A 15,196-nucleotide genomic window follows, 5' to 3' on the forward strand; every position below is an offset into this window, starting at 1 on the left:
CGCCGACCTTGTGCCTCCTATTACATGGAGTGATGCATGGTCGGCAGCCTATGTTTTTTAAACCTAATGAAAAACAATGATTAGCCAATGATTGTGTCCTCGGCAGATTGTTGTCTTTATTACACAGGATAATATCTGCCCAAACCGGCCTGATTAGACAGATAATCGCCTTATTTTAATAGGGCCCTAACACTTTTTCTCTAAGACTGTGTTCACTCATTGCAGTCTATTTTTGCTATTGCATCCTGTCACTGTGTTACTGCAATGAAACTCCAACATGCAGACAGTATAATCCTGTCTTTGCTGCGCGTCCTGTTAGAACAATATGTCAGCGGAAATTGTGAAAAAGAGGACAGCTGCAGAGGACTATAGACTGAGGACTGTGGGCGGCCAGGGAAGCGGCGGCTGCGGCAGAGCGCGAGTCATAAGTATACAGAACTCATGTTCCCCTCAGCATCATAGATTAATAGTTTAGGATGGACAACGCCTTTAAAGTTTCTTCTTTCATTGTAAAAAGACCAATTAGACTTGAACCTTGGGAAGAGAAAAGATTTGTGTTGCTGCTAGGGATGCGTGAATTTACAGTAGGAATGCTGCTCTGTGCCACTCCGGGTGCTGGGAAAAGCTGGATCCAGCCCTGGGAAACTGGGGGGAGTTTTCCAGGACTGGATCCAGATTTTTCCAGCACCCAGGGAGGAGCGTCACAGAGCATCACAGACTTGAAAGCCAGCAGTCTGACAAGCATTCTAACAAGACTCATCCCTAGTTGCTGCCATATTCAATTCAATATGAAATATTGACTGATACACTGTAACAAATATGTTATATGTTAGGAAAAATAAGTCACGTGAAGGTTTTAAATACAACATTCAACCAGCAGGACTCAGGAAGTCCAAAAGTACAATCATCTTCACTACCCCTTATGTTGTTATAGAAGGAAGCGCAAAAATCTAGATTGTATAGGTCTATTAGCATGCATTTGAATATCACAATTTATTTACTAGAATATACAGACATCATTTTAAAAAGAAAAACATACTTTTCAGCTAACGGAAGCACAAAGAGGTAGGTACAAAATATTTTATGGCTACTTCAGTCTCGGCTAATAAACCAGGAGGCTGGCGCAATATATGGAGGAGAGCAGAACTAAATTGTTAATCCATTTTGCATGATCATATTATGTAATGCAGAAGACATGGAACTATCCATTTGGAAGTGTCATCTATAATATGCATTAGTCTTTTTTTTAGAAAATGGATTTTTTGTTGCAGTATATAATAGGCTCAGTTTTCTCCTGGGTCATTTGAGATGTCAGGATTTGATCAGCTTCCTATAGGCTTCTAAAGTCCCAGAAGAAAAGAAACAATGTAAGGTATATGGAGATGGCCTTTCATTTATAAATGATACCACCTGTGATCATACCATTTTAATAATATGAACATTTTGCATTTGGGACCTTACACTACAACAACATACTTGGTTAGTATTTTGCTTGTGCAGCAGAAGCTATGACCATGTATACATTATACAGGGCAATATAGGGGAAAATGACCTTGCACGATTATTTTTTCCCTTTATATATTATAGATGTTTGCTAGCTTCCTCCTGCCATACATTCCTATGTTTTGTTTACAATCTGGATGCTCAAGAATTTACTTTCTACAGGTTGATGGATATAAAATTATAGCCTCAATATTCATAAGCGAGAAAACATAACACATGTAAAACATGAGAAGCCACACAGTCTATCCAAGTTTTGTCTATACATTACAAATGTTTAAAGTGATTTCCATTGGTGACATGGCAGATGTCTAGGCGGTGGTCCAGATCTGTCCAGACGTGTGCCAGCATATCCTTGGATATGGAATCCATTGTTTTAGTTGTCTCAAGTCATTCATATTCTGTGGCTGGGGGAAGGGGGGTAGATGAGGGAATGGGGGTCAGATACACCAAATGTTTGATGTAACCATGCAAAAAAGAAGTTGCAGGGTGTTGTGATCATGGAGACCAGCACAACATCATTGTTTCTAGTACGGCTGAAATACTGTAAACTTTGTGCCTGCCCATTGCACATAACAAGATTCTTCACTAAGGCACTTCTATCTAAGTCACGACATGGAGAGAAAGGAACGTCCGCACATCCCATCCATGGCTGACATCAATGCCGCCAGGCCCATTCCAAAATTCAACACCAGGGTGTCTGTATATAATTTGATCAAACCATAATAGCCCTGTGTACCACGTGCAGGTCCCCTGGCTCACACAGGTCCCCACGCTAACTGCACACCGTGTCGTTCAGTGACCGCCAACCCTGCGAAGCGTGCAATGCAGGGAAGGGAGGCCATGGAATGGTCCTGCAACCCCAATGTCACAGGACCAAACCCAAAATGCCCCACCAAAACCCGGCCAGCACCACCGTCAGGGAAGGCTGCCCCCAAACAACACAAGTATGAATAAGGTATTAGCGTAGGGACCCGTGTGAACCAGGGGACCTGCACGTGGTACACGGGGCTATTATGGTTTGATCAAATTATATACAGACACCCTGGTGTTGAATTTGAAAATAGGCCTAGCGGCATTAGTATCAGCCATAGATGGGATGTGCAGCCGTTCCTTTCTCTCCATGTCGTGTTCGACTTCTATCTAAGGATTGTATGGACAGCCAGATGGCCAAAATGTAATGCTTTATTTAAGCTGTGGTGGTGCTATAGGCTAATACCTCCAAGTTTCTTAGCAGATCATAGCGAATCACTGGAGGTTCTTTATGGGAGAAAACCTTTAAGCAGATCATTTTTATGGGGACTGTAAAAAATGAAGGACAACACTTTTGGTCTAAGCCATCAATGTAGGAAAAAATGGAATCCGAGTTTAAGCCCTTAACCATGGATTACTTAATAAGTATATATCTCTTTTCCTTTTGTCAGGTCAATATTGGAAATGGCAGCCGGATGGACAAAAGCTGCTTTACTGAGGTATCCCTTAAATGTTATGTAAGACAAGGTTTCTAGTTTGTTATAAATTATTCAAAAAATAATGACTCACTCCTCATGTTCGGCCTGATAAATACATGTATATCTCTGTAATGTCTGATTTTGTCCCTGTATGTACCCCAAGAATTGTAAAGTGCTGCGGAATATATAACTGAAAATTTACATTAGTAGTAGTAATTGCATGGACTGGGTCACTTAGTGCAGTACCTTTTTATAGTCTGCAGATGTCATAGTTGCAGCTGGAGATCACACTATTCGGTACTTTCATTTGTGTATATAGATGCAGACTAATAATTTGCATTTCATATTTCATTTTTTTAAATGCCTAATCTGACAGCACATCTCCTCTCTACCTCTTTCTACATGTCTGTGGCCATTAGCATGCCCATAATTATCACCTGGCTTCATAGACTTTACAGAGCCAAAGTATGGGAACCCACCTTCTACTCTACACCCCTCAGCAATCGATTGGTTGCCAACCTATGTTCTAGATCTTTGATGATCGCAATGATGTCTCAGGATGTTGGGATACTCTCAATACTCAAGTTACAGGCTAAATATATAAAAAGGAATAATATATGACAAATAAGGACACAGAACTGTAAATATAACACCATAAAAAAGAAAAAGGAATCTTGCAATTTCTTGCAATTACACCTTATGCGAAGGAAGCTGAAAACAGTGAGCTACAGCAGAGGAGGTGAGAATACTCTTCTCACTTGTCTTACAGATCCCAAAATACCTCATGTTACATAAACATACGTAGCAAGAAGAGAAAATCATTTTTAATCTGCACCATGTGGACACTGCCAATAAAAAAGAAGCACATAGGGACAGATTGAGCAATACTAATTCAATGTATAATAATACGAAGCATTGAACTTCATGTTAAATGTATACATTTATTGTATTTCAAAGTACTTCTGAAATTTACTAGCATCCCTTGCTTGTTCAGCATCTATGCAAAGCATGCCCTAATGTTTTGCATTTTGGTAAGTTCAAAGTGCACCTGTCGTTATAACTTTAAAAATCTAAATCAGCAGGGGATGTGATATAAAGCAAGTTTGCAATTATAATTAATTAATATTTTTTTAGATATCAAGGAAAACAAGGCACTTCCTGTGTTTTGACTTACAGAGAACTAATTTAAATGATGGACACATTGAGCCGTGACTCTCTGTACTGGCCGGGACTTCATGTGTTTCATCTCTTTTTTTAGCCATCACAAGACTAAAAATCTGCCTTCAGATGACTAGACCTGGATACAAGTAAGTACAGCTTTGCTTTACAGCATTATAACTAAAAAGAAAAAAAATATGAATGTACATTGCAAATTTGCTTCATATAATATCTACTGATCTAGTTTTTGAAAGTTATAACGACAGTGACACCTAACGATTTGCTCCGGTCACTCTGCTGTTAATAAAATGACCCATAATGCCATGTTTAAATGTTATAGACTCTGTCCAGAATCTCCAAAATCCTTACAGAACCTAAAAGCATGTGACTGGCAGTGCATGCACATGGGGTATTTTATGCACATTCAGATGCTCTGACACAAAAGTTGTGGATTAGCTTCACCAAACTACAATCTATGTAGGGATCCTTAGGCCAATCCACAGCAGTAAAATTACAACTATGGAATTTAGATGCAGATTGTCACCAAAATCAATGACTTAATAAGTAAAAATTATGGAATCACTTAAAGAGGAGTGCTCACAGGAGAGTCCGATGCCCATAGAGAATGACGGAGCATCGGACTCCCCATTCATTCTCTATGAGCGTCGGACTCTCCTGCGAGCGTGCGCGCCGGGCTTCGGGCACTCATATCTCCGTGACCCGACCGGATCAGGAAGCGGGACCCGGCGGGATCAGGTGAGTATAGGGGGCTGTAACGGGGGGTCAGGAGCCTGTCACCCCGGCACGGGGGGTGACAGGTCTCCTTTAAAGGGAATCTGTCAGCTGCAATTCACATTTTAAACTGCTGACACTGTTAGGACAAGGAGACACCGGGTACCTTTCATATATCTGTCTGTGCTTTCAGGATGTAGAAAAATGCTTTTATGCTCTAAAGCAAAGTTTCAAAGAGGCTTTCCCAAGCCATTGTAAAGCTGTTACCTTTTCACCCCGTCTTCCTGCTTGGCTGACAGTCCCGATATTTAGGAGCGCCGATCTGTCAGGTCAGTGCTCACTTGCTCCTCACTCGCTGTCTGTGCTATTACACGCACAGACATTTATTTATATTTTTTAAGTTCGTTGAAGAAAAATAAAATCTTGCCTATGTGCAGTCTTAAGAAGCTTTAAGTTACTATTTCCATCCCTCCCCTTAGTTATCATCCTCGTCTGAATTAAAGAGAAGGATGAAAAGTGCAGCCAGCAGTGCACCTTCTAAATGCTTTTCATTGTAGTACAATAGCGCAGCTAGCTAAATACAGACTAGAGAGCCACGCTTCTTGTTTACATGAAATAACACTGCAAAATACATCTTATTACAAGAAAATAGACAATTTAATGTCTGACTTCTACAAGAACTGTGCACATATTGTTCAGTGCTGACAGCAAAAATGTATAAAAAGAACTCTTAAAAAGGATATTTTGGGTCTTTTTTATTTTGCATAAGATGCTTTATATTATTAATATAATGATTTTAGGCTAGGCATGGGGGCTTTGGATGTGTAACACAAAGACTGTAAGACATAGGACCTAATATTAGTGAATGGTGTTGCATTGTGACGTGGCAGTGACTGCATGACTGCCATCTGGCAGTTGAAAGTATCCATATTTTGGTAGATTTTTGGTCACATATAACAAGTTACTACCATAGACCTTAAAATAAGATATCTGTGGCTACTCTTTGACTTGGCTACTTTGTTAAAGGACAATTTCCGCGATTTAAAAAAAATAATAAAATTGACAGCCGACAGGGGCGGGGGGAGGGGGGGAACATAATAAACGATCATTACTAAAATCTTTCCGTGCCTGCAATGTGCTAGGCTTTGGGACGCCCGCCGTAAGGCATTTTCCTCCCGACTTCCGATGATGTCAGGATTCTGGACAATATACCCAACCAGGCTGATGGATTGCCCGCGCAGCGAATCAGTGACTTCAGTGGTGTCCCACCCCAGTCCATCAACCGGGTCATGAGGTTGGCTGTGAAGGAGATCCCAGAGCCCAGCAGGGGCATGGGGAGAGGTGAGTAAGGAGTTTTCCTTTAAAAGCCAAGTCGCAACTGTAATGATGTAGTGTGACAAGTACAGGCAAGTTAAAGACATGTCGCACAAAATATTTTGATTGCATAAGCTTGATGAGACTTGTTGTCGCTGGACTAAAGTCGTCATGTAACCCCAGCTTTATAGAGCCTGTAATAGAGTATGTAAGGGTAGATTTACATTAGAGTCCCATTTATAAAAAAAAAAGCCCTATAATAATCCATGCCCATGCAGCATGAAACAAATGTATTGTATGAACATTTTCATTCAGAGATAACAAATCTAGTGCAGTTGAATTTCTCTTAAAGTGTGAAGGTTGCACCAGGACGGCCAGATCTGTGCTTTACAAGGGTCAAAAAATGGAGCATCCTACATCTTTAGGGCAATGATCCATTTTATACTTTCTTTCCATCATCATCGTCAATGAATGACAGACAGGACAAATACTGCACATAATGTCATCACTGCCATCATGTCTATGTTGGTATTTAATCTATCTTTATTGACTTTTATGGGGCGAAATAAAAGATCCATAACTTGCCTGCATTGCAGCCCCCAGAAACTTGAGGCTCCGTTCACACTAGCACCGGGGCTTTCATTTATAACAGAGCTTTGACAGCTATAATGGATCTGTTCTAAAATGGCTCAATATGGACACTGACTGACCTCACTCCTTTTATAGCTGGGAGTCATTAGGGAGTTATAAAAACTTCATATCTACTATGCTTTTTTTTTTTGTTTATAGTATTTTTTGTCCCCTGACTGGCGCTTTTTTTTTTTTTTTAGCCCTTTCTCTCCTACAGATCTCTGTAAGTCTCTGTGGGCAAAAAAAAGACACATACAAAAAAACAAGTATAAACATGTACGCATATTCTTTTTCCCTCCTCATATACTTCAACAGAAATGAAATGATTTAATGAAAAAGATACATGGGCGGGAAAAAAACACAAAAACTTTAGCAAAAAAAAAATATATATATACCACTTAATATACCACTTTAGATCCTGTCGCACTTTCTGTCTTGCCGAAATGTTTATACGTTTATAAAATGAACAAATCGTTGATAAGCTGCACAAATCGTTATTATTATTTTTTTATGCAACAAATGTCCAACAAAACTATAAAAAATAAATAAATAAATAACAAACTTGTCCTCCCCCTGAAACATTGCAACTATTTACTGTATTTAACCATTTCTTTGCCATAGAATCTGGGGACTGCAGATAAAAGTCAATTTATGTGCATTTCCAGTAAGAAATGAAATTACAAAAAAAAAAAAAAAACATGACATCCAGCTTTAACAAAGTCACAAAGCTAATCCGGGAAAGACAGGCTTGTGATGTGCTCAGGGCCAGAAAGGATTTGTTGTTTTTTTTAGGCTGATTCAGGGGGGCCGCAGGTGGCAGACATTGTGTAGAATTTACACTTGTGCTCCATTAATTGCTGACATATCCTTCTCACTCCCTCTCGCTCCCCCTCCCCCTCCTGCCTCCAGGGATAACAGCCGAGATGCAGGCTCAGACTGGTACCCGGCAGAAACACCAACCAGCCTGCCAGCCAATTAGCTGTCAGAATGTAGAGCAAGCAAGAGAAGAGATGCAGTAGTCTAGCAACAGAAGAAACAGCTGAGTAGCAAGCTAAGGCCGGCACCCAGCTTCTAGCAGGCTGGCCAATTAACAGACGGCATCTACTGCTGAAGGGGTTACTAGGCAACAGTCATCATCATGGCGCCCCCTCCTCCTCCTCCTCCTCCTCAGCTCCTTCTCCTTCTGTAACACCTTCCTCTGGATCTCTGTATAACCCTAATTATAGTTGATTCACCTCCTCTTGTTATTATTTAAGTCTCTGGAGGGTAAAGGGAAACCTAAATTTACAATTTAACCCCATCACTATTTCATGGAAAATGTTCATGGAAAATAATACAAAGAAATCAATTAAATCCTGTGCGCTTGGAAACCAAACAAGTCTCTTCCATAGAAGACATGGCTTTGTAACAATGTCTTTAGTGGAATGTCGCATGAATATGTTTATTGCATACAGATGTAGCAGAGCTGAATGGAACACAGTGTGCAGGACCGCAGACAAATCTATTTTGCTATCTTGACTCAGCAATATCATGATTCACTGAATGCATACCAATTCATCAAACGACACAAAGAACTGATTAAAAAAAAAGAAAAAGCATCAAAATGAAGCGAAAAAGATTTACTATATAGTTTTTACAGACAATATGACATGATATAGTACAGTAACCAGCTACAGTGCCCGGCCATCATATCACCAGCTGCAGCACCCATCATACTTCCAGCCACAGTGGCCCATCATATGTTACAGCCATTAAGCCTAAACCCCATCAGTCGTGTCATACACAGCGTCTGGTCACCTTGCCTCTCATAGTTCCCATCACATTTACCAGTCACAGTGCCCTATTACATTTACCAGTCACAGTGCCCCTCACATATACCAGTTACAGTGCCCTATTACATTTACCTGTCACAGTGCCCTACCACGTTTACCAGTCACAGTGCCCCATCACATTTACCAGCCATAGTGCCCCATCACATTTACCAGCCATATTGCCCCATCATATTTACCAGCCACAGTGTCCCATCACATTTACCAGCCACAGTGCCCCATTACATTTACCAGCCACAGTGTCCCATCACATTAACCAGTCACAGTGTCCCATCACATTAACCAGTCACAGTGCCCCATTACATTTACCAGCCACAGTGCCCCATCACATTTACCAGCCATATTGCCCCATCATATTTACCAGCCACAGTGTCCCATCACATTTACCAGCCACAGTGTCCCATCACATTTACCAGTCACAGTGCCCCATTACATTTACCAGTCACAGTGTCCCATCACATTTTCCAGTCACAGTGCCCCATCCCATTTACCAGTCACAGTGCCCCATCCCATTTACCAGTCACAGTGCCCCATCCCATTTACCAGTCACAGTGTCCCATCCCATTTACCAGCCATAGTGCCCCATCACATTTACCAGCCATAGTGCCCTATAACATTTGCCATCCTCAGTGGCCTTGCTGTGCACAGTGCCCCTCACAGTTACCCTCTCTCCTTAGCTCACCTCTCTCCCGACTGAACAGAAAGATGCTGGTGTTACATTGACAGAAGGATTGTGCACTGTGCTGTTCCTCTGTTATTCCTCCTGGAATAATATGAATACACTGACATATGAGATTGTCCATAAGATGTGATCACATTAGCACTAGAGATGAGTGAACCGGGTTCGGGTTCGAGTCGATCCGAACCCGAACATTCGGTATTTGATTAGCGGTGGCTGCTGAACTTGGATAAAGCTCTGGAAAACATGGATACAGCCAATGACTATATCCATGATTTCCACATAGCCTTAGGGCTTTATCCAACTTCAGCAGCCACCGCTAATCAAATGCCGAAAGTTCGGGTTCGGATCGACTCGAGCATGCTCCAGGTTCACTCATCTCTAATTAGACTGGACAACATCCAGTCTTTCCAGTAGGATTAACAGATAAACAGCACAAAGCAGGTTTTTAAGAAATTGTGCTCCAGAATTGTTACCCCATAGAATCAAATATTTACTAAAGGAGAGGTAACAATATTCTTTATAGCGAATATGTACACACACACACACAAATGTGTACATGTATACACACACGTACACAAATATGCACACACACAAATATGTACATGTATACACACACACGTACACACATATGTACACACACAAATATGTACATGCATACACACACACAAATATGTACAGGAATACATATTTAAGTACACATACATGTAAACACATATGTAGACACACACAAAAATGTACACATATACAGTATACAAATACAAGCTTGTACACATACAAATATTTAGACATGCACACAAAATACACATTCATGTACACACAAATACGTAGAAACACACACAATACACATTCATGTACACACAGATATGTAGACACACACACAAACACACAAATACACATATGTAAACACACACAATACACATTCATGTACACACAGATATGTAGACACACACAAATACACATATGTAAACACACACAATACACATTCATGTACACACAGATATGTAGACACACACACAATACACATTCATGTACACACAGATATGTAGACACACACACACACACACACACAAATACACATATGTAAACACACACACAATACACATTTATGTACACACAGATGTGTAGACACACACAATACACATTCATGTACACACAGATATGTAGACACACAAATACACATATGTAAACACACACACAATACACATTCATGTACACACAGATATGCAGACACACACACATTTGAGTACACACACCACTATGTAGACAGACACATGCACTCACTCTTACATAAGATGACAGAATTCAAGAGAATAGGGACCGCCAAGCTAAATCCAGAACTCGGCTTGGTTGTGCCTCTTTTCTCGGCCGTCTATTTTTGCCATGCAGATGAGAGATGGGACACAGCTTACATTTTCTCTGATCAGACAGACCGGGAAGGCTAGGATGACTGCATTGTGTTTACTGTAAATGCCGAGCCTTTTCTTTGAAGACACCATTCGGAGCTGGGATTGCACATTTCTGTACTGTTATATATATCTCTGGATGCTCTGAAGATTTTATGATTTTCAGGAGATAATCCTTACTAATTGGCTTAAACTGTCTGCTGAAAAAACTACAGGAGAGGAGGAAAGAATCAATTTCTGGCTCATGTTCAGTTTTCAAATGTATCTGCTGCCTGATCTTTTCCATTTCTGCATCTTGTCTTCTGTGATCTCTTGGCTACATTACCTGTATGCCACTTCTTCTTCTAGTAACTATGCTTATTTAGCATGGCTACAGCAGAGTGCCCATAATAAATACCCATGTAGTAGTAGGTAGGACCTATTGGTAAAGTCCATTCTATTACCTAATATATAGGCTCAAGCACACAGCACAGCCCTGTGTATAGTGGCTGTAAACTCTATTACAGCCTCTATTGTGATGCTTTAATGGAAAATGCCTCTGTATACACAACAATACATGACATCTCCTGGAGTGCACCATGCTTTTCAAGTCTCTCTTTTTAGGCTGTGTTCACACCTTGGCAATTGCACTGCAGTGCTGTTGTACCATAACATTTAAGTAGAAGCTCCATGGTAATGTGGTGGTACCACAATGAAACCTTTATCAATCTGTCCGAGGATAGCAACCAATCACAACTTAGCTTTCATTTATCAGATTGCTCTGGTAAAATAAAACCAAGCTCTGATTTTTTTTTTACTGTGGGCAAAGCCAACAGTTTTGTCCTCGGAAAGACTGATAAATATAAACCTGCATGCCTGTATGAAATCAGAGACATGAGGATACAGTAGAAACCTTGTGATGGCTCTATACAAAACGGAACCATATTGGCTGCATCTGGGAGTCATATATCAGGTTCACTTAGAGCTGCTTTTTTCAGCCAAAACAAAGACAAATGCAAAATAAATGACACAGATCATATGGAGCATGATTCCACCAAAAACTGCACTAAACTGTGCGTACCAGTGTGTACCAGGCCTTGGTCGGTTACACAGACGTGTTAACGTACTATGTTCATACATCATTTTGAGCCTTATTTTGAGACCTAAACAACTAGGAAAAAAAGTCAATAGGGAAACTCTGCAGCAAAAGTGTAGCATACCCACAGCACAAACTGACATTCTGCAGATTTAAAGGAGTTGTAAAGTATTTTTGAAAACTTCCTATACTGCGGTGGGTTCTATTCATACCTACCCCTGGTTCCTCGATCACACTGTGTGTTCTCAGCCAGTGATTAGCGGAGTGGGCAGGTCCTGCATTGAACACAAGTCTCAGCAGCAGTATAAGAAGTTTTGTAAAAAGGACAACCCTTTAAAATCTGCTATTTTGCAGAGATTCCATTACATTGTTCTCATGGTATGTACAAGACATTTATTAAAATCTAATTCACATCTTTGGTAGTGAGTCACAGATTATCCATTCACATGTACAGGATCTGTAGAGGACATGAGGTTACAGACCTGAAGCTTCAGATTTTATACTGTTTCATTATGTACATTGATGTCTGCAACTTTAAATCTGCTGCTGATCCTGTACATGTGAATAGACCCTAAAAATCAGCGAAAAGAAGTCTCTCAAGGTGTGGGAGGTATTTTCTGTTGTGGATTTTGTCCGCATCTTTTTGCCACACATTTCCCTGTGAATTGCAAAGGTGAAGATTCTGCACTAGAATCAACATGCTGCAGATTTCACAATATGCTATTTTTTTAGGTTACTCACAGATGAGGTTTTAACATCGCATCAACATCTGTGAGGCCGGGTTCACACTATGTAAAAAACATGGCCGTATGTCATAACAACGGCCATTGTTTGCGCAAATACGGCCGTTGCTATGACATACGGACGTGTTTTTTACGTAGTGTGAACATAGCCTGATACTGTAACATGCCATAGATTTCAGAACATGCCTTGATTTGCCAAGTCACAGGTTATATTGCAGTAGATGATACTAAGGGCTAATGCACACGTCCACAGAAAGAGTCCGTTCACACTTCGGAATAAGCACGGACAAGTCAATTCTTTGGGGGGATGGTAGAGTGTGTGTGAGACATCCTAATGAATTAATGGCAAAGCAGAACTTTGTCGCAGACTGCACTTGAAATTCTGCACTAATTCTGAAGTGTGAATGGACTCTTTCTGTGGATGTGTGCATTAGCCCTTAGTATCATCTACTGCAATATAACCAGGTGACCTGGCAAATCAAGGCATGTTCAGAAATCCATGGCAAGTCTATTAGGCTAGGTTCACACTGCTTTTTTGCAATCCGTTTTTTTTCATCCGTTTTTTGAAAAACACGGATGCATTTCTGTGCAATGTTTTGATCCGTTTTTCAATTGACTTCCATTGTAAAAAAAACCGGATCAAAATGGATCTGTTTTTTTTTTTTAAACGGACACAAAAGTAGTGTCCGTCCAAAAAAAAAACGGATCTGTTTTGATCCGCTTTTTTTTACAATGGAAGTTAATGGAAAAATGTATCAAAACGGATGCACACAAATGCATCAGTTTTTTCATCTGTTTTTGCAAAAAAAAAAAAACGGATTGCAAAAACGCAGTGTGAACCTCGCCTAAGTTGGCTTTTTCTTTTTTTGACAAAAATGTGCCAAACTGGGGAAGCATTTATGCCTACTTTCAGATAAGACCCCTCTTGTTAAGTGGCACAAAAGTGGTTTCTGAAAGTGTCTACAACACGGTTCCGAGCAGCATCAGAATATCAGGTAATATCACTCACCTGTATGCGTTCTCTGGTGGGCCTTCAAGTGCGAGCTCTTTGTATAGACTTTTCTGCAACCATTAAACTGACATCTATGAACCCTTTTCTTATTCTCCGGTGAGGCTTCCCCTGCGTTCCCGGCCTGCTCACTGTCACTTAGCCCACACTTTGATGTTATGGCAGATGATGAGGAATCTGTGGCCTTTCCAGAGCTAACAGAGGCTTTTTTTGCAACCAGTTTTAATGTTACGGTTCCATCTAAAGCGGACAGAGACTGTGGTGTTTTGACCAGATGCCGACTGAGTTCCGGAGAAGATGGCGGCGTTAGTGATGTCACTGCGTTTAGCTGTGCCTGATTTACAGATGTATAACATTCTGTAGAGGAACTGGCAGGCTGTAAGCTGACACATGTTTCTGACAGCAGTTTGTCTTGTGAAAGTAACAGGTCCATGCTAGGGCGCTTCTCATACGTACTGATGTCCACAGGGATTACAATTGGGTCCAGCTTACGGGCATATCCATCTGTACCTTGAGAAATGGAGCTGTTCAAGAAAGAGTCCAAATCTTCCCCAAATGTCTCTGACATCTTCTTTGGTTCAGTCTGCAAATACCGTTCTAATTCCAGACAGGTCTATGAAGCGACAGGAGAAAAATGTAGTCAGTAAAGTATATTTGATGTAACGTGTTAACAAAACATCCAAATAATTGGCCAAAATGTAACTGTAGGGTAATTCTGGTGTGACTTACTAGTTCCGTCACCATATCTATGCAAAGACGTAGCAGGCTTACCTCCAGCGCTATATAACACCATCATACAGATGTCGTGATGATAAACTGTATTAAAAACGAGTCTATGCTTCATTGTACTTACTTCTTTCCATTCCCTATAACATCAATATACCAATTGTTGCTGTACAATGTGCTCACAATAGGAAGCCAAATAGGCTTTCATTATATGGTGTAGTATGGGAGGAAAACCATGCAGACAAGATGAGAACATACAAGCTCCATGTAGATCTCATGCTTGGTCAGATCCAAGGACCTCAGTTCTACAAGGCAACAGTGCCAACCACCACACCACCATGCTGGCACATTTATTTTATGATATGAATCACTCTTTCCCTATTCTCCTGTTTTTACCTTTGCCATGCTCTGAACAATGGAGAAAATTCAGATGGACGCCATTGACTTTAAGTAGGTTCTTTTGGGGTTTTGTCATGAATTGGCCTGAACAAAATAGGGGAGGATGAAAGAAACAATGTGCTCTTACCTCTCCGACTTCAATGGTGTTGGTCCTGTACCACTGCTCCAGTCTCCGTAGCAGGGTCCCGCCTCGAGCCTGGGTCCAGGCTCAGACCAGGAAGCGGCCTGGGACCCAGGGACTGGAGCAGCAGTTTGCAGCCACCATTGCTGGAGTGGGGAAGGTAAGAGCAGGTTATTTCTTTTATCCTCCCCAGCACTTAAAAATATCTTTGCCCACACTTCTCCTTTAAGCTGCAATACCACACACAGCCCCTGGGAAAGAGTGGCACTGTTTCTGGAGCAGTTCTTAACTGCTTATCACCTAGTCTTCTTAACCCTACAGGGGGGTCCTTTTTTGGGCCCCAATGCAAAATCTGCAATCTGCAACCCACCATTTACCATCTATATTACTGATTTTTTCTTGTGTAGCAGAGGACCTTTGGTGC

The 15,196-nt window shown here is 40.9% G+C and overlaps 1 protein-coding gene across 2 annotated transcripts in view; it reads right to left on the reverse strand.

The window, feature by feature from the left end:
• Positions 1-15,196, reverse strand: part of KLF7 (KLF transcription factor 7) — a 122,483-nt gene that overhangs the window by 31,631 nt on the left and 75,656 nt on the right. The window contains exon 2 of one of the 2 annotated variants that reach the window (XM_069985261.1): positions 13,711-14,139. In XM_069985261.1, coding sequence (XP_069841362.1) covers positions 13,711-14,139 — 429 coding nt within the window. Of the gene's footprint in view, positions 1-13,526; positions 14,140-15,196 lie in introns of both variants that reach the window. The other variant, XM_069985260.1, reaches the window with a different exon arrangement.

The sequence above is a fragment of the Dendropsophus ebraccatus genome, chromosome 9 (assembly GCF_027789765.1).
Source record: "Dendropsophus ebraccatus isolate aDenEbr1 chromosome 9, aDenEbr1.pat, whole genome shotgun sequence".
NCBI lineage: Eukaryota > Metazoa > Chordata > Amphibia > Anura > Hylidae > Dendropsophus > Dendropsophus ebraccatus.